At 44.6% G+C, this 25,641-nt stretch overlaps 1 protein-coding gene across 1 annotated transcript; it reads right to left on the bottom strand.

Annotated features, from left to right (window-relative positions):
• Positions 1–498: 498 nt before the first annotated feature.
• On the bottom strand, positions 499–24,061 carry ZFP64 (ZFP64 zinc finger protein). Its single transcript, XM_044298098.1, has 6 exons — positions 23,924–24,061; positions 21,206–21,439; positions 17,979–18,131; positions 16,847–16,909; positions 14,948–15,199; positions 499–3,404 (listed from the first exon to the last, which is right to left on the bottom strand). Exons 1-6 carry the CDS (start codon positions 23,964–23,966, stop codon positions 2,185–2,187), a joined length of 1,965 nt encoding a protein of 654 aa, XP_044154033.1. The 5' UTR covers positions 23,967–24,061; the 3' UTR covers positions 499–2,184.
• Positions 24,062–25,641: the final 1,580 nt, after the last annotated feature.

The following is a 25,641-nucleotide window of genomic DNA, read 5'->3' on the forward strand; positions in this document are numbered from 1 at the left end:
AAGGCATCACCTTTAAGGGGTTGTCTGACTTAAAATAAAAATTGTATAAGCAGGGAAGGCGTTAAAACAAAATAAGTTATACGTACTGGTTTAAACCCCTCCACTATAGCCCTATCTACTTTGTTGCATGGTGATGTGCCGGTATACTGCATGTGACCGCTGCAGCCAATCACTGGCCTTAGCAATTTTAATGGATTATACTGCTGAGGCCAGTGACTGACTGCAGCGGTATACTGGACACCATCACTTTATATATATATACGGTTTAGTTCTATACTGGACACATATATATATATATATATGCGGTTTAGTTCTACTTATAATTCATTATGTTGGTATGCACATGTCACAGTCAATTGTATCTTAGTTTGTAGTTTTCCAATTGTTTCCATGTATAAGCTAGATCAGTGTTTCCCAACCAGTGTGCCTCCAGGTGTTGCAAAACTACAACTCCCAGCATGCCTGCACAGCCAAAGGCTGTCCGGACATGCTGGGAGTTGTAGTTTTGAAACAGCTGGAGGCATGCTGGTTGGGAAACACTGATCTAGATGACAGTCTAGGTAAACTGCATTTTTATATACATGAACTCTTTTTATATGTACAGTATATGGATTTTTTATGCGAGAGCTCCGCATTCTAACATTTAAAGGGACCGAGATAATATGTTCATTTTGGTTTTAGGAATTTTGAGGTTTTTATATAATGTATGTGTAATGAAATAGTAAAGTATATGCAAATCTACTGTGAGCCAGCCATTTCTTTCAGTTTTGTATATCTAATAACTAATTGGTAGTTAGTGGGCCGTGCTCCAGTTCGATATACTGGTGAGCATCCCCGATATCTGTTATTTAAGGCCAATTCCACACTAGTGTAATATGAGCGCACTTCTGTGCTGCTAATCTCAGTCTGAACTAGGATCTGGTCACCAGAACAGAATGTGAGTTTCAGTGATCAGATTAAGGGTCCATTCACACATCCGTAGAATAGGTCTGGATCCGTTCCGCAACGAATCCGGACCCATTCATTCTCTATGGGGTCGAAAGAGATGCGGACAGCACACAGTGTGCTGTCCACATCCACAATTCCGGAGAGTGGCCCCGATCTTCCGATCCGCGGCTCCCGGAAAAAAAAAAGAATAGAACATTTTCTATTCTTGTCCGCAATTGAGGACAAGAATAGGCAGTTCTATGGGGGTGCCGGCCGGGTGTATTGCGGATCTGCAATACACTATGGACGTGTGAATGGACACTAACTCGGGTTTTGCAACCGTATTACACTTGTGTAAAATTGGTCTCATCAACGGTGTCACCGTTTAAACAAATGTAATAGTAGGTGAAAATGGCACCATATTGCTCAAAAAGATGTAAATGGCATGATAAACTTGGCGCCACATTAGGCACGTTAGACTCTTCTTTATGTTACCTCATAACTGGTGTACATTTACACCAATATTATGTGCCAAGAAATGTTGCCCATAGTTGAAGCGTTTTATGACACCCATGAGGTAATTCATGTATGAAAATACAAGTGAAGGGGACCCTGCTCTACATCGATGAATAGAAGAGAAATCTGACGTCACCACTGAAAGAAATGAAGACCTGCTTGGGAAGTAATATATACTGTATATATTAGTCTGATGTTGCTCTTTACTTTCCAGTTCTTTGAAAGGTTGTGGATATGCCTTACCAACTCAACTGAGGCACATGTCTGTGAGATAATGTAAGATGGCTGAGTAGGGGTGCTCTCCTGCATATTCAGGGAACATCTGGAGTTTATGAAAGGCACTCAGATGGTCACTACGGTTTACATAGGACACTGACCGCTAAAGGCCTCTTTACACTGGCCAAGCATCAGGCAGATAATCACTAACTAATGTTCATAGAATCACTCGTTAGCGATGATCTGCCGATGTAACGGTGCCGCCATTTAGTGATCGCTCCTCCCCATACTGTGGTCTCCTCCACTGATGAGCAAACGATTGTCAGGAAGAAACGCTTCCCTCCTGACAATCGTCTGCTCTATCTAGCAGTGTAAAGGGGTCTTTAGTAAATCAGCTTTCTTGCCCTAACCAGTACAACCAACAAGAGTGTGACTGACATGGTGCTAACCTTGTATGTAGCACATTAAGTGGCAGTGCATAGTTTTTATCTAAGAAACAGTCTCAATCCTCCAAGATACGTCCAGTCAATCAGGTATGGCGTCCGCAGGGCATAGAACGTCAGGGCTTTCATTGTCTTGGATGATGATGTACTTTTCTTTGGGAGAGGCCACCGAAGGCGAAGGAAAATTTGGGGAGGACGGAGAGTTGGGTGCCGCAGAGTCACCATCTCGCACCCTAACCACAGTCACGTTATCGGACTCTTCATGAATTAAGACATTGAGACCCTCCAGGTCTGAACAGGACATGCCTTCGGCATTGATAAAGGTTGGGTTGGATGGGGATCCCTGGCTATGGTCCGCATCATTCCCTATCAGTTCCTCATTTATATGGTCACCATCCGCATGTACCATTTCTACTTCAGTGCTTTGAGAAGACCTTGTCTGAGAAGAGGCCATTAAATTGACATGGCTCAACATCTGGAGCTGGTTGCTAGTCAGTGTATTCTCTGGATCTGAAGCATTCTCCAAAGAAGTCTCTGTACTGTCTTTGCCTTGAAGCATTTGCCCAACTTTCTCTTTCCCTGTAATGAACGTTGTGGCTGGACTGGCTTTGGAAGGACTCTCTGTCGTTTGATCATCACTCTCTCTTGATGGATCGAGTGAAAGCTGCAGTATGGACAAGGTTTGGTTCTTCCGTATAATGTACTCGTTGTGTTGCTTCTTGTGACTGCGCAGAGAGTCTTCTCGAACAAACGAAGCCTCACAGAGGTCACACTTAAAAGTTTTTTTGGCTTCCACTTTGTTATTTTTCCGTGCCGTGGACTGCCTTTGAAAATTGCCTTCTGTCTTCTGTGGATCAGATATCTCTTTGACTTGGTCACCGTGAACCTTTTTGATGTGAGTTGTCAGGTTGCTGCGCTGTTTCGTGTCAAATTTACAGAAATGGCATTTAAACGGTCGGTCACTAGAGTGGATCCGCTCATGCACCTTCAGAGCTGCTCTATTGGCGCAGGAATAGCTGCACTCGAGGCATTTAACTGGTTGCTCGGGTAAGTGAGAGCGTAAATGTTGCCGCAGATCAGCCTTGCTGCTACACTGAAACTCACATTGATTGCACTTAAACATGCTCTCGGAGTTATGCTTCATGCGTATGTGCGATTTCAGGTTCCCCTTCATTGCACAATAGAAATCACAAAAGTCACAGTGGTATGGCTTCTCCCCTGTGTGGACTCGCATGTGTCTCTTCAGGTCAGAGTTGATCTTAAACTTGGAATTACAGAGGATACAGTGGAAAGGTGCATCTCCTGAAATGCAAGAGAACAAAAGAAAAGTGTAAACTTCTTAACTAAAAAGGGTTCTCTGGGAATGATGGATTATCCTTGGGTTACAAGTTACAACATCACTGTGTTATCTGTGGGGATACAATCCAGGGTGCCTGCCAGTCAGAAGAATGAAGAAGAAGACACCTACCCATCAGAAGAACCAAGAAGAAGACACCTTACAGTCAGAAGAACGAAGAAAACAATGCCTGCCAGTCAGAAAAAACTAAGGAGCCACTGTGCCTTCATAAGAAAAGGAAGGGACAGTGGCACTCGCCAGAGTCCAGGGGCGTTGGCCCCTCACTAATCACATATTTGATGGAAACCAAACTCAAATTCTAAACCCTCCCTTTCCAAAAAAGCAAATGTAAGTTTAGCCTTCTTGCATACATCAAAGGCTACATGCAAACGACCATCTGTATTTTGCAGTCTGCATTTTTTGTGGGCCCATTGACTTCATCGGGTCATTTGTCCTGCGGAACGGACATGCAGATAGCACATAGATAATCCATATGCTCTCCACATCTGTATGTGCTTTCTGCAAAATGATAAAGTGCAGACCATGGAAGTCAATGAGTCCACAAAAACAAATGCAGATGGCACACAGACTGCAGACCACAAAACAGACATGGTCATGTGCATGAGGCCTAATAGTAATCATGGTAATAACCTTTATACAGCGACAACATATTCCACAGCGCTTTACCATCGAATCAGAAATTCAGACAAGAGCGAGCAGGACCTTCACTATCAATCTAAAGGACACCCCTCTTATGTTAGCAGTAATTCATTACCACAGTGGATTGATACACATACGTTTATAAGCTGAAATATCTTATTCTTCTATAGAAAATTCTGCATTTTCTTCAAGGCTTGTAAGAAAAAAATACTTTATGTGACTTAGAGAACTCTTCTCAGAGAGCACCTCTCATTGATATAACAGACTTAGGATCTCTTAGAGAAGCGGAAATTGACTCTGTAAAGGTAAACTGGCCAGTCACTGCAAATTTAACCTGTTACGGACACAGGGCATACAGGTATGCCCTGGTGTCCTGGTACTTAAAAACACAGGGCGCACCTGTACGCCCTGTGTAGTTCCGATCACCGCCGCGCGACGGGCGGTGATCGGAACTGGGTGCCTGCTAAAATCAATCAGCAGGCACCCTGGGTCAATGCCGAGTGGGGTCCTGTGACCCCCTGTATTGGCAATCGCTGCAAATGGCAGGTCAATTCAGACGCTTTCGGAAGTTTCTGATCCCCGCTTCAGTGACTACGGGGATCAGAAACTTCAAAATGCTTTTTTTTTATGTTTAACCCCCACTTCCCTCTGCAGCCCTCTTTGTGATGTGCCGGCGGGCTGTGCGGGGGAAGGAGGTGCGGACGGTGATCAGCACCATGGACAGCCAGAAGCCAGTTGCCATGGTAACCATCACTCGCTGCCACAACAGAGCAGCGGGTGATGGGGAGGAAGTGGGGCCCCCTCCCTCTGTGATCCCATCAAGAATCGGGGGCTGAAAAGGCAAAGCTCCCTCCCTGTTAACCTCTTCCATACAACGGTCCCTACGGATCTCCACAGAGCTCTGTTTCCTTAAAATGTGACCTCCACAACATCCTGCCCATCTTAACAGTAACCTCTACAGCACCCGACCCCTTAACTGACCTTCATAACGGACTGTCCCCTTAACTGTGACCTCCATAGCAGCCTGCCCCCTAGGGTGGCCAGAGGTCCGGCTTTCAGACTCCTGTCCTCTGCCCGGAGCAGGGCCTGGACGGACACAGGGATGTCCTTTTGAACAGCTCACACTCGCACTGTGCTGGGTGTGAGCTGCAGGAAGAAAGTCACCCTCACTCCCACCCCTGCAGCTGACAGAAATAGATTTTTACCTTTATTTTTTTAATCCCCGTCGGCTGCGGAGTGGGAGGGGCGTGGCCTACCCGGATCAGGGCGTGGCTTGTCAGGGCCTAGGGGTGGGGTTTTTAAGTCCGTCTTTTGAGGGTGGCCTGAATGGCCACTCTACCTGCCCCCTTAACTGTGACCTCCACAGCACTCCGTTACCTTAAGTGTAATCCACAGGGCACTGCCCCTTTAAAGCTGACCTACAGAAGTGAAGAAAAATGGCTGGGTTGTTATGGAAACCTGGTGCAAAACTGTATATGTGAAGACTAAGGGCCTGGGAGCTTCTATTGGCTGATAAGGGTCATGTGACTAGGCTTCTATTGGCTAATGCATTTTTGGGGAATATCTTAGGAACGGTACGTGCTAGAGAGCTGAGATCCAGTCTAAAACCTTTCCGGACACCTGACGTACCTGTGTGCCAAATTTCGTGATTGTAAATGCGACGGTGCGGACTCCTTTAGTGGACATACACACATACACTTAGCTTTATATATTAGATATACAGTTGCAAGAAAAAGTATGTGAACCCTTTGGAATGATATGGATTTCTGCACAAATTGGTCATAAAATGTGATCTGATCTTCAAAAATAGACAATAACAGTCTGCTTAAACTAATAACACACAAAGAATTAAATGTTACCATGTTTTTATTAAACACACCATGTAAACATTCACAGTGAAGGTGGAAAAAGTATGTGAACCCCATAGACTAATGACATCTCCAAGAGCTAATTAGAGTGAGGTGTCAGCCAACTGGAGTCCAATCAATGAGATGAGATTGGATGTGTTGGTTACAGCTGCCCTGCCCTATAAAAAACACACACCAGTTCTGGGTTTGCTTTTTACAAGAAGCATTGCCTGATGAGAATGATGCCTCACACAAAAGAGCTCTCAGAAGACCTACGATTAAGAATTGTTGACTTGCATAAAGCTGGAAAGGGTTATAAAAGTATCTCCAAAAGCCTTGCTGTTCATCAGTCCATGGTAAGACAAATTGTCTATAAAAGGAGAAAGTTCAGCACTGCTGCTACTCTCCCTAGGAGTGGCCGTCCTGTAAAGATGACTGCAAGAGCACAGCGCAGACTGCTCAATGAGGTGAAGAAGAATCCTAGAGTGTCAGCTAAAGACTTACAAAAGTATCTGGCATATGCTAACATCCCTGTTAGCGAATCTACGATACGTAAAACACTAAACAAGAATGGATTTCATGGGAGGATGCCACAGAGGAAGCCACTGCTGTCCAAAAAATCATTGCTGCACGTTTCCAGTTTGCACAAGAGCACCTGGATGTTCCACACCAGTATTGGCAAATTATTCTGTGGACAGATGAAACCAAAGTTGAGTTGTTTGGAAGAAACACACAACACTATGTGTGGAGAAAAAGAGGCACAGCACACCAACATCAAAACCTCATCCCAACTGTGAAGTATAGTGGTGGGGGCATCATGGTTTGGGGCTGCTTTGTTGCGTCAGGGCCTGGGCGGATTGCCATTATCGAAGGAAAAATGAATTGCCAAGTTTATCAAGACATTTTGCAGGAGAACTTAAAGGGAACCTGTCACCGGGATTTTGGGTATAGAGCTGAGGACATGGGTTGCTAGATGGCCGCTAGCAGATTCGCAATACCCAGTCCCCATAGCTCTGTGTGCTTTCATCATGTAAAAAAAAAAGATTTGATACATGCATTTAATTTTTTGTGTGTTATTAGTTTAAGCAGACTGTGATTGTCTATTGTTGTGACTTAGATGAAGATCAGATCACATTTTATGACCAATTTGTGCAGAAATCCATATCATTCCAAAGGGGTTCACATATTTTTTCTTGCAACTGTATAATTATTATTAGTCTGCCTCTAAAAAGATGACAACCTCCATATCAAAGATTCATTATAGAGCGGTCTACCCATTGGATTTGTTGAGCAGTTTAAAGAATCTTATTGTAAACCGGATTTCTGTTATTTTTGGAAGGGTAAACTCTTACCCTCTCGGCAGGCTCCGCTGCTGTGTAACTGATGGCTGCTTTCAGCCTGTGCTCCCTTCTATATACATTCAAAGTGCATTTAATTAAAATATCAGTAGGAGACCAATTTGCTGTTTTCCTTTATATTTTAACTTTTTTACCTGAAATTTATTCATCTAATAATAAGGAATATCTCAGCTTTGTAAACAGCCGGCTGCAGTCGGGGAACGTTCAGCTGAATTTCACACTTAATCGCACTAAAAGCTTTAGTATGTAGATCAAGAGCACATCAATATGCATTTAGATTATTATCTTCCTCAGATCGGGGGGCTAGATAGAAGTGTACGTATGTACCATCTAAGTGGTTTACTTACCCCTAAAAAAACTGCAGAATTTGGATTAACACTGTCTACAATCGTAAATGCAATTTCGCCAAATAGTTTAACTCTTTCCTGCCTGACACTTTTAGGGTAGGGCTACACGGCAACACCGGTCGCGAAACAGCTGTCGTGGCCAGAAACACAGGGCAATCGCAGTGTACCAGTGATCCCATAGAAATTATCGCAGCGCAAATCGCAAGTGCGACCCCTTGAATGTCGAAAAAAGTCCAACACATGCTCCACGACCCCATGAATCGCAAAAAATACAGTTTTGGATTTTTCGCCATTCAGGGTTCGCAGTTGCGACTAGGCCAAGTATAGGATCATCCGCATGTCTTCCTCATCCGAATGTTCATTCTGCAAAAAGATAGAATATATCCTCAAAATGCAGACCACAGACCCATTGAGGTTGATAGGTACACACAAAAACACACACACACACCCCTCAAAACAGATATGGTCGTGTACATGAGGCCTCAAAGGCCAACTGGTACGAGTTTCAGTTTTGTGAAGCTAGATTATGAGGCAGTGGGTGTATGGCGCTGTCCGCAGCACTTCCAACACCAGTTATTGCACAGTCTCAAGGGATGATCTACAACAGCCTCCACTGCAAGACTGGAAGAGCATCCTGGAAATGTACCCACAGTAAAGAGCAGGGTGTCATAATGTATGTACACCCTCCAGCCCGAATTACTGACAATAGACTGACTGGACGTGGAGAAGCCTAGGAAATCAAGATTACCCGTCACGGACACTCACATGACAGATGTCAGGAGATCAGAGAGACTGGTAACACGTGGGTTAATCTGAATGGTTCCTTGTGGATCATTTGTGTCTGTGTTGGTTTGGTAATGACCACACCTCTTGCAGGTGTTGTTGGTTTGGTCATTTAACCTCCCCCATTTATTACTGCTTACCCCTTCTGGGGTGCGGTTTATAGCTTCAGTTTCTGGACTCTGGGCTAGCTGGTTGTTGGATCTCGGTTGAGCTCCTGGCGCTGCCTTTGCTACACGTGAAGTTAAGTGTCGTCTTCCCTATTTGTATTTTGTTTGTTTAGATCTAGGCCTGAGGGAGACTCCTGTTCATCCTTCTGGTGGAGGAATAGGTTGTCTCAAGTCCTGTCAGTATACCAGGACCCCACAGGGTGTGTTAGGGCTCTAGGTTCCAGTGTATGAACGATCCTACCATCGAGATCAGTTCATACTGATAGTTAGTCAGGACTTGGATTAGGGTTGTTCTAGGAGGTGACCTTCTCCTCTACCCTAGTTTTCAGGCCTAGTTCCTGTCCCATTTCCTCCTGTGCTCGGTGTGGAGTTTTCCATCCACACCGCATCCGTGACAATACTATAATGACATGCAAAGAAGGACCCAACAAATTTTGGGGATAAGAATGAAACAAACATCAATATCATGTCACATTAGTAAAAATGAGCAAATGTATTCTCTTTCAACATTGTAATGTTAGAAAATCCCCACCAAATTCTAAAAGATCCCCTCGAAAAGCCTGGGGCCCCTCGTATACATTATACTTACCTGCTCCCTGGCACCCGTGTTGCTCTGGATTTCTGCAAGGCCGCCACTGCATCTGGAGGGGGGGAGCAGTCAATAGCAGGCCAAGCCCCCTTGAGGCTGGTCACTGTAGCCCTTTAACCCCTTAAGGACATAGGACGTACCGGTACGCCCTATTTCCCGAGTCCTTAAGGACCAAGGACGTACCGGTACGTCCTGACTTTAAAATCGGCATTCCGGCGCCGCAGGGGTTAATTTGAACAGGATGCCGGCTGAAATCATTCAGCCGGCATCCTGTTAAAACGCCAGGGGGGGTCATGTGACCCCCCCGTGTCGGCGATCGCAGCAAACCGCAGGTCAATTCAGACCTGCGGTTTGCTGCGCTTTTTGCAGTTTCTGATCCCCGCGGTCCCTGACCGCGGGGATCAGAAACTTCTGAGTGCCTAAAATCAATATTGCGCACCCCCCCCTGCACCCCTGTATGATTTGATGGCGGCGGGTGGTGCAGGGGGGGTGTCGCAGGCAGTGGGGGCGTTGCGGGAGGCGGGCGGTGCGGCAGGCGGGATCGCGATCCCCCGCCCGCCTCCCATTGCATAATCGTTGGTGTACAGTGGGTATACCAGGGTGCCAGCACATTGCTGGCACCCTGGTATAAACGGCTGACATCGTTGATGCGATGTCAGCCGTTTAACCCTTTCCATACAGCGGTCCGTACGGACCGCTGTATGGAAAAGGTTAACAGTAAAAGGGAGCTCCCTCCCTCTCCGATCGGGGGGCTGCTGTGCCTTTGCAGCCCCCCGATGGAGAGGGAGAGAGCCCCCAGACAGCCCCCCCAGAGCCCCGTCCTTACCCTTCCCCGTCTGCGCAGTTATGACCATAACTGAGCAGACGGGGAAGGTTCCCATGGCAACAGGACGCCTGCTCAGGCGTCCTGCTGTCCATGGTGCTGAACAGATCTGTGCTGAAAGCATAGATCTGTTCAGTGTAAGTAAAATACAGTGCAGAACCCTATATAGGGTTCTGTACTGTATTATACAGACATCAGACCCACTGGATCTTCAAGAACCAAGTGGGTCTGGGTCAAAAAAAAAAAAAAATAAGTGAGAAAAGTTAAGATAAAAAAAAAAAACATTTATCACTGAATAAAAATTTAAAAAAAATAATAAACTACACATATTAGGTATCGCCGCGTCCGTAACGACCTGATCTATAAAACGGTCATGTTACTTTCCCCGCACAGTGAACGCCATAAAAATAAAAAAATAAAAACTATGAGAAAATTGAAATTTTGCCCACCTTACTTCCCAAAAAAGGTAATAAAAGTGATCAAAAAAGTCGCATGTACGCCAAAATAGTACCAATCAAACCGTCATCTCATCCCGCAAAAAATTTGACCCTACTCAAGATAATCGCCCAAAAACTGAAAAAACTATGGCTCTTAGACTATGGAAACACTAAAACATCATTTTTTTTGTTTCAAAAATAAAATCATTGTGTAAAACCTACATAAATAAAAATAAAGTATACATATTAGGTATTGCCGCGTCCGTATCGACCGGCTCTATATAAATATCATATGACCTAACCCCTCAGGTGACCACCATAAAAAATAAAAATAATAAATTGTGCAAAAAAAGCAATTTTTTGCCATCTTACGTCACAAAAAGTGTAATAGCAAGCGATCAAAAAGTCATATGCACCCCAAAATAGTGCCAATCAAACTGTCATCTCATCCCGCAAAAAATTAGACCCTACTCAAGATAATCGCCCAAAAACTGAAAAAACTATGGCTCTCAGACTATGGAGACACTAAACAATTTTTTGGTTTTAAAAATGAAGTTATTGTATAAAACTTACATAAATAAAAAAATTGTATACATATTAGGTATCGCTACGTCCGTGACAACCTGCTCTATAAAATTACCACGTGATCTAACCTGTCAGATGAATGTTGTAAATAACAAAAAAAAAAACGTGCCAAAAAAGCTATTTCTTGTTACCTTGCCGCACAAAAAGTGTAATATAGAGCAACCAAAAATCATATCTACCCTGAACTAGTACCAACAATACTGCCACCCTATTCCGTACTTTCTAAAATGGGGTCACTTTTTTGGAGTTTCTACTCTAGGGGTGCATCAGGGGGGCTTCAAATAGGACATGGTGTCAAAAAACCAGTCCAGCAAAATCTGCCTTCCAAAAACCGTATGGCATTCCTTTCCTTCTGCGCCCTGCCGTGTGCCCGTACAGCGGTCTACAGCCACATATGAGGTTTTTCTGTAAACTACAGAATCAGGGCCATAAATAATGAGTTTTGTTTGGCTGTTAACCCTTGCTTTGTAACTGGAAAAAAAATATTAAAATGGAAAATCTGCCAAAAAAGTGAAATTTTGAAATTGTATCTCTATTTTCCATTAAATCTTGTGCAACACCTAAAGGGTTAACAAAGTTTGTAAAATCAGTTTTGAATACCTTGAGGGGTGTAGTTTCTTAGATGGGGTCACTTTTATGGAGTTTCTACTCTAGGGGTGCATCAGGGGGCTTCAAATGGGACATGGTGTCAAAAAAACTGTCCAGCAAAATCTGGCTTCCAAAAACCATACAGCGTACCTTTCACTCTACGCCCCGCTGTGTGGCCGTACAGTAGTTTACGGCCACATATGGGGTGTTTCTGTAAACGGCAGAGTCAGGGCAATAAAGATACAGTCTTGTTTGGCTGTTAACCCTTGCTTTGTTAGTGGAAAAAATGGGTTAAAATTGAAAATTAGGCAAAAAAATGAAATTCTCAAATTTCATCCCCATTTGCCAATAACTCTTGTGCAACACCTAAAGGGTTAACGAAGTTTGTAAAATCAGTTTTGAATACCTTGAGGGGTGTAGTTTCTTAGATGGGGTCACTTTTATGGAGTTTCTACTCTAGGGGTGCATCAGGGGGCTTCAAATGGGACATGGTGTCAAAAAAACTGTCCAGCAAAATCTGGCTTCCAAAAACCATCCGGCGCACCTTTCACTCTACGCCCCGCTGTGTGGCCGTACAGTAGTTTACGGCCACATATGGGGTGTTTCTGTAAACGGCAGAGTCAGGGCAATAAAGATACAGTCTTTTTTGGCTGTTAACCCTTGCTTTGTTAGTGGAAAAAATGGGTTAAAATTGAAAATTAGGCAAAAAAATGAAATTCTCAAATTTCATCCCCATTTGCCAATAACTCTTGTGCAACACCTAAAGGGTTAACAGAGTTTGTAAAATCAGTTTTGAATACCTTGAGGGGTGTAGTTTATAGAATGGGGTCATTTTTGGGTGGTTTCTATTATGTAAGCCTTGCAAAGTGACTTCAGAGCTGTAGTGGTCCCTAAAAATTGGGTTTTTGTAAATTTCTGAAAAATTTCAAGATTTGCTTCTAAACTTCTAAGCCTTGTAACATCCCCAAAAAATAAAATATCATTCCCAAAATAATTCAAACATGAAGTAGACATATGGGGAATGTAAAGTCATCACAATTTTTGGGGGTATTACTATGTATTACAGAAGTAGAGAAACTGAAACTTTGAAATTTGCTAATTTTTCCAAATTTTTGGTAAATTAGGTATTTTATTATGCAAAAAAATTAATTTTTTTGACTTTATTTTACCAGTGTCATGAAGTACAATATGTGACGAAAAAACAATCTCAGAATGGCCTGTATAAGTAAAAGCGTTTTAAAGTTATCAGCACTTAAAGTGACACTGGTCAGATTTGCAAAAAATGGCCTGGTCCTTAAGGTGAAAATGAGCCTGGTCCTTAAGGGGTTAAAGGGCTTTTCCAAGAATTTTTTTTTTAATGGCCACTGAGCTCTTATTCACCATTCAAATGTCCTGCCGTACTGGTCTCAGCAGAGCCTGCAGCAGTCACATGCCATTCATCGTTCACATGACCACTGCAGCCATTCGCTGTCCTCACCCTGCCCCATCAGCCGGCTCCCGAAGATAGGAGAGACCAGCAGATTAACCCCTAAGTTCTCTGCAAGACTGTTTGTGTCAGGATAATGCAGAAAATACTGCAGACTGACACACTGTCAGGGGGCCTATACTTGTTTAACTGTAGCATCTGTATCCAGGCTTAGTGTTCCTTTAAGGACGCAGCTCCTTTCAATCTTAAAGGGGTTGTCAGGCTGATCACATATATATTTTTTTTCAAAGGTCAAATGGTAGCAGTTACATTTCAATGACAATAGGGACCAGGAAGTAGAAGCTGAACGGAAGAGATGAAGAATCAGTGAGGCGTGTATCACTTATTTTTTTAAGCCATTCTGGTCCCTTAAATTTTAGGAATGCATCCATTGTTTCCAATCTCTCCACTTCAAAATAAAAAAAGTTTATATTTTTCTTCCATTGTATCTGTATAAGAGATTATTTTTTGAAGACGGTTGTACTTTAAAATGGCATCATTTTGGGGTACATATTATATATTGCATAATGTTCAAAAAATGCTGAAATTCCGCCGGGGTTTTTTCAGTTTTGCTTCGACAGCATTCATCCTGTGGTATAAATGACCTGTTAGCTTTATTCTGTGGGTGAGGGCGATTACATTGATATCAAATTTGTATAGTTTGTGGTTGTTTTATACTATTTTGGCATAATTAAGGTTTTTTTTTAACAATTTTTATGCTCCTTTCCAAGATGACAAAGCTTTCATTGTTCCGTTAACAGAGCTGTGTGAGGGTTTGTTTTTTGCAGGAGAACTTTCACTTTTTATTGGTACTATTTTAGGGTAGATACAACAGCATCCTAATGCATTAGGCCTTGGAGGGCAACAATGGGGTAACACAAGGAGCCACTCCCTATGCCTAAACACCTAGACGTCACAGCTCGGCCGTGCCCGTATTGCGGCCCACAAACAGCGGGTCTGCAATATGCGGGCATTGGACGTGTGAACCCCGCATCATGAATGTGGACCCATTCACTTGAATGGGTCCGCAATCCAGAAGGTCCGGTGCGGAATGGAGGCACGGAACATCACGGAAATCCTTCCGTGGGGTTTCTGTCCGTGCCATTTAAACCGCAAAAAAGTAGTGCATGCACTACTTTTTGGCGGTGCAAACGGATCGTGGACCCATTCCAGTTGAATAGGTGTGAATCAGTCTGCGGAATACGCACGGATGTTGCCTGTGCATTGAGGGAAACAAATTGTGGTCCCCAATGCACAGAACGGCCGATCAATGGCCATGGGCATGAGGCCCAAGGGGATAAATGGCAGCTAGCATGATTCCAGCCATTGCAGAAAGATGTCAGTTTTATGTTACAGCCAATAACTGCTGCTCATGATGCGAGTACAACTCCTGCGCCATCCCTGCGTATTACATTTAGGGCTCATTCAGACGGCTGTATGTTGCTTTCCGCATCTAATCCACAATTTTGCAGATTAGATGCGGACCCACTCACTTCTATGGGCCCGTTCCTCCGTTCCACAGTCCCGCAAAACAAATAAAACTTCCTATTCTTGTCAGTGAAAATCGTGGCCATGGCCCCATTGAAGTCTATAGGTCCGCAAAAATGCGTAATGCAATCCGATTTTTGGCGGACCTGCTGAACTGACTGCAAAAAAGCGGATCAGCATTTTTTCAGCCTGCAAAAAACATATGGCCGTCTGAATGAGCCCTCACAGTGCTTCCATTAATGGCTAGCTGTCAGAGCCTAAGTGTACAGCGCACGTTAGGAAGGGGATAAGCAGTTGTCTACTATATTCTGAAACGTCACTTATAAGTGGAGGAACTAGTTGAATCTTGCCAGTCTACATGGAGTCTCTTACCTGTGTGTGACCGCAGATGCACAGTCAGCTGGCTGGAGTTGCGGCTGGCATATGGGCAGATCTGACACTTGAATGGGCGCTCATCCGTGTGAATGCGCTGGTGTTTGCAAAGGCTACTACTGTCTGCTGCACTGTAGTCGCACTCCTTACATTTATATGGTTTCTCTCCCGTGTGGGACCGCATGTGCGTCTTTAGCTTATCCTTCCGGCTGAAACACTTTCCACATGTCTCACACTTGTGGGGTTTGTCACCTGAGGGTGAATGAGAATAACATTGGAAACAATACGTGAATACGTAGCAATTCCCCAAAAATAAGCATTTATTACTTTATTTGCTTCGTAAGCAGGTTTCTGATAATGCAATGGGGCCAACAAAGTCCTACCAGCACTCAGCCTAAGGACTATAATGCAATGCAGTCTACCATAGAACAGCCTGTGCCAGGGGCGGCTGCGGGGAGCTGGAATTTCCTGCTTAGTTGCCCATACCAACCAATCAGATTCAACCTTTCATTTTCCAAAGGAGCTCTAAAAATGAAAAGTGGAATCTCATTGGTTGCAATGGGCAACTAAGCCAGTTTTCATTTACAGCAGTTTTGATAAATCTCCTCCATTGTGTCTACAGATACAGATATCATAGGCAGATAGGAGGGAGGTGGTACTTCTAGCAGTCAGTGATGGTAATGTCGTATACAGATGAATCTGTTACATGTGCACTTGGCAGCTGAAGGCATCTGTGTTGGTCCCATGTTCATATGTGCCCGCATTGCTGAGAAAAATGATGTTTTAGTATATGCAAATGAGCCTCTAGGAGCAACGGGGGTGTTGCTATTACACCTAGAGGCTCTGCTCTCTCTACAACTGCCACGCCTCCTGTACTTTGAGTCTCTAGGAGCAATGGGGGTGTTGCCTTTATACCTAGAGGCTCTGCTCTCTTTGCAACTGCCACTCTCCCTGCACTTTCATTGACAGGGCCAGGCAGTGAAAATGTCATCACACCAGACCCTGTCAATCAAAGTGCAGGGAGAGTGGCAGTTTCAAAGAGAGCAGAGCCTCTAGGTGTAATGGCAACACACCCGTTGCTCCTAGAGGCTCATTTGCATATATTAAAACATCATTTTTCTCAGCAATGCAGGCACATATGAACATGGGACCAACACAGATGCCTTCAGCTGCCAAGCGCACATACAAGAGGTCAGCCAATGTCATAGGTACAAATCTGCTTACAGATACCCTTTAAGTCTGCATTTAAAAGCTATGTACACCTTTGGGGGCAATTTTTTTAGGATTGCATTTTACTAATTTTGGTCTTAAAAATATTGAGCTGTTCTGTCACAAAGGGTGTGAAAAGGGTTTTTCTAGCTGTGTGAAGTCTATTTTTACTTTTAGCCAAACCCTTATCTCTAAATTACTAAGAGGCCATAAACATTTATTTAATCCACATTCTTATCAGTAAGATAAGGATTGAGGATTTGATGAGTGTTTATAAGGTCAGAGAGCAGAGATAAGGAGACAGCTAGTTGTCTGAGGAAGCAGGGAGAAAATTCAGATCCTGCTAGTAGAGCATCTCAGCTCTGTACAGAGAAAAGAACTCCATATTTTTAATGAAGACCAAATGAAAAAAATATTTTTTCCTCATAATGAGTACAATGGAATAAAAAATGCCCCCAAAGGTGTGCTTTGCCTTTAAGTCTGGCCATACACCTAAGATGTATTATGGAAATGCACTCGAGATAAGAACAGCAGGCACAGAAAACCTATAAGTAATCGACAGGTATTTTAATCCCGTCCATGAACTGCTAAGACTGGAATATTCCTTGAAGGAAAAACATTGTTAGTGTTATAATATCACATAAAAGAAAAAATATATATAGGTTGCCTGACCTCATCTTTCACAAATACCTGTATGGGTCCTCAAGTGACGCTCCATGTCTTTCATTCCATAAGCAGTTTTGAACTGACAGCCTAAAGTTAGAGGTCAAAGGGGAAAATACGTTACACGGCTTACTTCTTAGAGGGGCTGTTTGCATTTTATTATGTTTTACTTTCTTTGTCAGAAAACTCCTTCATCTACCCTATTAGGATATACGGGTGTAATACAGGGGGTAGAACTAGAGGAGAGAGCCTCTGGTATGTCCTTAAACTGAGCTGGAGCTGGGTAATCCTTAAAAAGGGTTGTTCATCTTCTGGGGGTCTTCCAGCAGACCCCTCCTCATAACTGGACATGTGGAGAGAAGCATACTTACCTCCTCCCTGCCGCTGGGTCCCAACTCCATGGCTCCCCCGCAGCACTTGAGTCCCCCACTGTCAACAGTTGATGCCACTGCAGCCAATGACATGCCCCTCCTCCGTCACATAACCAGTTGAGGTGACGCAATGGGGAAAGGTAACTGCTGCGGCCAGTAAATGGCTTCAGTGATGTCATGGGGTGGGGTCTGCAGAAAGATCCCCAGAAGATGAACAACACTTTTAATTTTCCCAGCATTGGATGTTTTGCACCCACTTCCCCCAGACATAATAGGTGATTGCTGGGAGTCACAGGGAGTGGTTTCTCCTTAAAGGGGTGTCTCACTTCTGCAAATGGCATTTATCATGCTGAGAAAGTTAATACAAGGCACTTTCTCATGTATTGTGATTGTCCACATTGCTTCCTTTACTGACTTAATTCATTTTTCCATCGCATTATACACTGCTCGTATCCACGGGTTATGACCACCCCGCAATCCAGGAGTGGTGGTCGTGCTTGCTTACTATAGGAAAAAGTGCCAGCCTATGTGCACACCCGCAATCTCGGCCACCAAGAGAGACTGGTGCTTTTTTCTATATTGTGAAAGCACGGCCACCACTTCTGGATTGCAGGGAAACAAGCAGTGTATAATTTGAAGGAAAAATGAACCAAGCCAGCAAAGGAGGCAATATGGACAAACACAATACATTAGTAAGGGCCTTGTATTAACCTTCTCTACATGATAAATGCTATTTGCTGAAGTGAGACAAGCCATTTAAGGGAAGAATATATAATGGCCCTTGTCACCTGGGTAGTGGCAGCTTTGCTTCTTCTGGGATAAGGAAGCAGAGAGTTTCCTGGAGCGACATTTTGTGGCTATAGTGACGCTCTGGGATGCTGGCCCTTCACTCGGCAAAAAGGTTTGATATCCGTGTTCAAACACAAATTCTGGAGCAGAAACTGAAAAATAAAAACAACATAAGGGGCTGTTCACATCTGTTGCATAGGTTGTGTTTTTATGTTCCATCAGGGGGGCAGAAAAATAGGTAGTGTGAGAGGCTGTCAGCCAATAGCAGGCTGCGATTGGGACGAGCCTCTCTAGCATCACAGGTGACACTAGGGAGGCTCGTCCCCAACGTGGCCTCCTATTGGCTGCACCCCCCCATCGCCGGATGTTTTGATCTGGGCAAAGGGGAGATGCAGCGGCGGCTGTGCAGGGATCTGGTGTGACGCGGGTGCTGGGGAGCAGGTAAGTATAATGTATACGAGGGGCCCGGGCTTCGGGGGGGTTTATTATAGTGGTTGGATAACCCCTTTAGAGGGGTATTCCCATCTGGAACATTTATGACATATTGATCGGATGTGCCATAAATGTGCAGCAGGTGTGTGGTCCCACCTCTGGGACCTGCTCCTATCTAAAGAATGGGGCCACAAAGTGAGCAGAGAGCACTCCATTCACTTCAGGGCCTTGTTCTTGACAGTGCAGCAGATCTCAGAGGTGGGACCCGCACCAATCAAACATCTATGGCACATCCTATCAATACACTATGAGTGTCCCAGATGGGAATAACCCTTTAAAGTGGTTGCCCTGGTAAAAAATATTGTTAAAACGGGTCAGCATGTTGGAAATAAATATATAACGAACGGCATACTCACCTCACCGATCCCCCACCACTGCCGTTCCAAAACTGCCCGGTCCTCCGTCATTCTCTATTCCTCCTGCATCACTGATGTCACCAAAACAGGGGCTGCTGCGGCCAGTCACAGCAGTAGTCCACCACAGCCAGTAGCTGGCTGCAGCACTCACATGTCCCTGTCAGGATGGCACTGCTGCAGCTGGATTGGGAGCAGAGGGGGATCGGTCAGGGGAATACGCCTTTTAAATATACAGGGAGTGCAGAATTATTAGGCAAGTTGTATTTTTGAGGATTAATTTTATTATTGAACAACAACCATGTTCTCAATGAACCCAAAAAACTCATTAATATCAAAGCTGAATGTTTTTGGAAGTAGTTTTTAGTTTGTTTTTAGTTTTAGCTATTTTAGGGGGATATCTGTGTGTGCAGATGACTATTACTGTGCATAATTATTAGGCAACTTAACAAAAAACAAATATATACCCATTTCTATTTTTTATTTTTACCAGTGAAACCAATATAACATCTCAACATTCACAAATATACATTTCTGACATTCAAAAACAAAACAAAAACAAATCAGTGACCAATATAGCCACCTTTCTTTGCAAGGACACTCAAAAGCCTGCCATCCATGGATTCTGTCAGTGTTTTGATCTGTTCACCATCAACATTGCGTGCAGCAGCAACCACAGCCTCCCAGACACTGTTCAGAGAGGTGTACTGTTTTCCGTCCTTGTAAATCTCACATTTGATGATGGACCACAGGTTCTCAATGGGGTTCAGATCAGGTGAACAAGGAGGCTGTGTCATTAGTTTTTCTTCTTTTATACCCTTTCTTGCCAGCCACGCTGTGGAGTACTTGGACGCGTGTGATGGAGCATTGTCATTGTCAAATCATGTTTTTCTTGAAGGATGCAGACTTCTTCCTGTACCACTGCTTGAAGAAGGTGTCTTCCAGAAACTGGCAGTAGGACTGGGAGTTGAGCTTGACTCCATCCTCAACCCGAAAAGGCCCCACAAGCTCATCTTTGATGATACCAGCCCAAACCAGTACTCCACCTCCACCTTGCTGGCGTCTGAGTCGGACTGGCGCTCTCTGCCCTTTACCAATCCAGCTACGGGCCCATCCATCTGGCCCATCAAGACTCACTCTCATTTCATCAGTCCATAAAACCTTAGAAAAATCAGTCTTGAGATATTTCTTGGCCCAGTCTTGACGTTTCAGCTTGTGTGTCTTGTTCAGTGGTGGTCGTCTTTCAGCCTTTCTTACCTTGGCCATGTCTCTGAGTATTGCACACCTTGTGCTTTTGGGCACTCCAGTGATGTTGCAGCTCTGAAATATGGCCAAACTGGTGGCAAGTGGCATCTTGGCAGCTGCACGCTTGACTTTTCTCAGTTCATGGGCAGTTATTTTGCGCCTTGGTTTTTCCACACGCTTCTTGCGACCCTGTTGACTATTTTGAATGAAACGCTTGATTGTTCGATGATCACGCTTCAGAAGCTTTGCAATTTTAAGAGTGCTGCATCCCTCTGCAAGATATCTCACTATTTTTGACTTTTCTGAGCCTGTCAAGTCCTTCTTTTGACCCATTTTGCCAAAGGAAAGGAAGTTGCCTAATAATTATGCAAACCTGATATAGGGTGTTGATGTCATTAGACCACACCCCTTCTCATTACAGAGATGCACATCACCTAATATGCTTAATTGGTAGTAGGCTTTCGAGCCTATACAGCTTGGAGTAAGACAACATGCATAAAGAGGATGATGTGGTCAAAATACTCATTTGCCTAATAATTCTGCACTCGCTGTATATATATATATATATATATTTCCAACATACTGAGCCATTTTAACGATATTTTCTTTTTCCATTGACAAACCCTTTAAATCACTGATTAATGCAAAGTCTTTAAATTTCTAATATACTTCGTTTAGGCTCTCCATCATTTCCAAGAGCTTTGCTTGCCATCAGTGAATGAGACCATTGCTGTTTACTTCCAGAAGCTGAAGTCTGCACTGTAGATAATCCTCTGTAAACTGACGATATCAGCAGCATGAATCTCTTTCCTGTTCAGCTGTTGTAAAACTACAACCACCAGCATGCTCCGCTCACCTATATGAGAGTCCCCAGGATAGCCAAGCAGGTGTGCATGATGGGAGTTGTAGTTTCACAACGGCTGGAGGTTGCTGACCCTTGGTCTACACTAATACATTGCTATGACACCAGAGTGAGTAGGACGAGGTCAAGAAGGATGATCAAGATTCAGTGACAGCAAGCAGAGATACTGAAAAAACAAAGTAGATGAAACTACAGAGATTTAATATAGCAAAAATTATCTACATCTTGTTTTCCTCCCTCATGTCTTCTTCTGTAGAGAACCGTGAAGGCTTACCAGTGATAGTCTGTGTCTCCGAGGTGATGGTCCGCGCTGCTGTCTGAGACGGGGTCACCGTTTCTGCCGATACAAACTGGACGGCGTTCGCTCCGCCCGTGGTGGCGCTGGTAAGGTGGCAGCCAGTCTGCTTGTGTGCCACAAAAGCATCCAGATTATTGAACTGGGCCTTGCAGAGGCCACAGATGTGTATGTCTGCAGTGAGCTCCACCAGCACTGTGGCCCCTCCTGAAACTAGACACGATAGAAAGGCAATTACCACATCTACTACGTGGACATCAGCTGACTTGTACATGTTGGGGGTCATTCACACATTAGTGTCTGTCCTGTGGATGCAGGTACACTGACTCTGCTGCATCTGCAAACATCCCTATTTAGGACGTGTCTAATTTTTTATTTTTTTTTGCTGATTGATACGTTTTTTTTCGGCACCCACTAAAAAATGGCAAGTTTAAAAAATAAATAAAATTTTACACATCTTTCTAGGTATCGGATCAGCGATAAACGGACAGAACACGGCTGGTCCGCAGACTTCTATGGGCCATGTCATCATTGTGTTTCCACCGATCCATGGCAAAATCAATGAATGCCTGAGCTGTCTGATGTGCATAAGCACTCAAAGGGGTTTTTCTTAAAGGGGTTGTTCAGCCTTTACGAAGCGATGGCCTATCCTCAGGATAAGCCATCACTAGCTGATCGGTAGGGGTTCCAACACCGTATACCCACACTGATCAACTGTTTCGGTGTAGCTCCCATTGACTTCAATGGCAGCAGCGCTGTAGTAACGCGTTCCCTCCACGACAGAGCCGACGGTGTTGTGTAGATCTGGCAATGGTGCGTCACCCAAATAGCTGATCTGCAGGGTGTCAGACCCCCGACAAGCGGCTAGTGATGGCCCCTCCTGAGAATAGGCCATCACTTAGTAAAGGCTGGACGACCCCTTTAAAGGGGTTTTCTGAAAGTAGAATATTGATGACCTACCCCCAGGACAAGTCATCAATATCAGATTGGTGGGTATCCGACTCCCGCACCTCCACAATCAGGTGTTTGAAGAGGCCACGGTGCTCCAATGAGCGCTGTGGCCTCTTCCTAGGTCTGTGACATTGGCCACATGGCCCATGTGCAGCTCAGACCCATTCAAATGGGCTGCAATACCAGGCACAGCCATTATACAATGTGTGGCACTGTGCTTGATATGCTGTGAGGAGGCTGCGGCCTCTTCAGGCAGCTGATCAGTGTCGGTGCCAGGAGTCAGACCCCTATCTATCAGATATCCTGAGGATACGTCATCAATATTCTACTCCTGAATAGTCCTTTTAAAATAAGCCATCAATTGCAGATCCGTAGGGGTCCGACACCCACCGATCAGCTTGATATTATACCAAGTGTAGCATTGTATAGTGGCCATGGGTGGTACTGCAGCTCACTCTCATTCACTTGATTGCACTTGGAGCACGTGACTGATGGACGTGAGGTCACTGGCTGAGGAAGGGGCCGCAGAGTGCATAAGAGCGTGCAGCTAATCGGGGTGCTGGGAATCGGACCCCCATTATTCAGATATAGGTGACCTATCCTGAGGATAAGTCATCAATATTTAAGTCCCAAAAAACTCCTTTGGTATTCCGTTTACATTAAATTATCCCCTATCCACAGGGTATGGGATAACTATTAGATCAGTGAGGGTCCTACCGCTGGGCCCCCTACTGATCACAAGAACAGGGGCCCTGTACCCCCTGCAATGAACACCCCCCTGTCATTTAACCTCTCAGGTGCCACGATCAACGCTGAGTGCGGTACCTGTGAGTGAAGGCAGAGGTACGCGTCTCCCTCCGCCTTCCGATCAGAGCCCCCCACAGTGAAATCGCGGGGCTCCGGTTGGTTGCCATGGCAGCCTGGACGCTGCTAAAGCTCTCCAGGCCTGCCATGGCGTTCTCCATACTGAGCTATGTATGACGAGAATAGGAGAGGGGGATCAAAACATCCCATGTACTAGGCCACTAAGGGGTCTAATAGTTTAAAAAAAAATAGGTATCGCCGCATCCAAAAATTATTCAAATTTTTTTTTAAAATCCTGTACACTGAACACCATAACAAAAAAAAAAAAGAAAAACGCACGATTCGCTATTTCTTTGTCATCTTGTCCTTCCGAAAAATAACAACGATCAAAAAGACATACATACCACAAAAATGGTACCAATAAAAATATAGTTTGTTACAGGAAAAAAAAAAGCCCTTATACAGCTCGTTAGACCGAAGCATAAAAAGACTTTATTTTTTTAAGTAGCAGTCGCATTTGTATGGAGCCGCTGAACCCCCAAAACCTTGTCGGAATTCTGTTTTGTTTTTAAATTTTGCCACACAAATAATTTTTTTATGTTTTCCAATAAATCCAAAATGGTTAAGGTCACCCCTTTTCGAGTTGGTTTCTTTTTCTCTCTGGCCTCAAATGTTAAAAACCTAATGATGACGTAACCGATGACGTTGAAAAATAAAAGCATGAGTGAACATCAGCGACAGTATGCGTTCACACACTGCGGCTGTCTCCCAGCACAGGCCCGGCTGCAGCCTCCCTGGAGAAGAGGCTGGTGCACTCTGGGAGCCGCGCTGTCACTCTGCAGCCGTTCAGGGATCATCGTTATAAGCGCAGGCACGTTCCGGGGTTACTCACATTGAGCCCAGGGCGGCGCCCCGGAACCTGCACGCTCTCCTAATACTCACACTGCACGGCGGGAAATCCCTCGGCGGCTGCGCTGGGGTTCATGGCCGCCCCCGGGACCCCCTGCTGCGGAGCCCAGAATAATACAGGGGGGGTTTCGGGGGCCTGTGAGGCTACTGAGAGTAGTTATTAATGGTAGATGCTAGATCCTAGTAGGATAAAGGACCTTAGATGATGTCATGGTCATGTGATCGGTCACATGGGGTGGGAGGAGTCAGGGGTGTTTTGCTGCTGCATGTGTATGTGTGATAAGTCAAAGTTTTAGAGTCTGTACCGTATAGAGCAGGGGCAGGCAGTGTGACACTACAACTCCCAGCATGCATGCTTTCTCTGCTCTATTTGCTGGGAATTGTAGTTTCACAGCAGAGAAAACAGATGCAGACTAGGCAGATAGAGCTATGATTGTGATGTGTGTGATGCATAGTAGGATAGCAGAGCTGTGTGTGTGATGCATAGTAGGACAGCAGAACTGTGTGTGTGATGCATAGTAGGATAGCAGAGCTGTGCGTGTGATGCATAGTAGGACAGTAGAGCTGTGTGCGTGTGTGATGCATAGTAGGACAGCAGAGCTGTGTGCTTGTGTGATGCATAGTAGGACAGCAGAGCTGTGTGTGATGCATAGTAGGACAGCAGAGCTGTGTGTGTGTGTGTGATGCATAGTAGGACAGCAGAGCTGTGTGAGTGTATTATGCATAGTAGGACAGCAGAGCTGTGTGCGTGTGTGATGCATAGTAGGACAGCAGAGCTGTGTGCGTGTGTGATGCTTAGTACGACAGCAGAGCTTTGTGCGTGTGTGATGTATAGTAGGACAGCAGAGCTGTGTGCGTGTGTGATGCATAGTAGGACAGCAGAGCTGTGTGCGTGTGTGATGCATAGTAGGACAGCAGAGCTGTGTGCATGTGTGATGCATAGTAGGACAGGAGAGTTGTGTGCATGTGTGATGCATAGTAGGACAGCAGAGCTGTGTGCGTGTGTGATGCATAGTATGACAGCAGAGTTGTGTGCGTGTGTGATGCATAGTAGGACAGCAGAGCTGTGTGCGTGTGATGCATAGTAGGACAGCAGAGCTGTGTGCGTGTGTGATGCATAGTAGGACAGGAGAGTTGTGTGCATGTGTGATGCATAGTAGGACAGCAGAGCTGTGTGCGTGTGTGATGCATAGTAGGACAGCAGAACTGTGTGTGTGATGCATAGTAGGACAGCAGAGCTGTGTGCGTGTGTGATGCATAGTAGGACAGTAGTACTGTGTGCAGCAGAGCTGTGTGTTTGCTGATTGCAGGGGGGTCCCAGCAGTCTGACCCCCCCCCTTCCCCACAATCCGTTATTTATCACCAATCAGTGAATGAAACCATAACTTTGGGTGTTATGAATGCGAGGATTCCATTTATCTATAGCTTTTTCTTATTCTTTCTTCCCCCTGAAAATAATGGACAAAATCTGGGAAACCGTGATTTTAATATTTATTTATTTTTACTTAGGGTTGCATCGGGTATAGAATTATCAATACCCAATCGATACTTTTGTACCCGGATCGATACGATACTAGGCTGCAGTGGAGGAGAAGGGAGTCTCTCCCAACTGTGCCGCTGCCACCAATGAGAATAGAAAGGGGGAGGGGCTGTGGCCACTGTGCCACCAATGATTATAATTTATAATACTGAGGTTGGGGGGGAGGGAGTGCACTGCGCCACCAATGAAGATAACTAAGCCATTAATTCAA

The sequence above is a fragment of the Bufo gargarizans genome, chromosome 6 (assembly GCF_014858855.1).
Source record: "Bufo gargarizans isolate SCDJY-AF-19 chromosome 6, ASM1485885v1, whole genome shotgun sequence".
NCBI classification, from domain to species: Eukaryota; Metazoa; Chordata; class Amphibia; order Anura; family Bufonidae; genus Bufo; species Bufo gargarizans.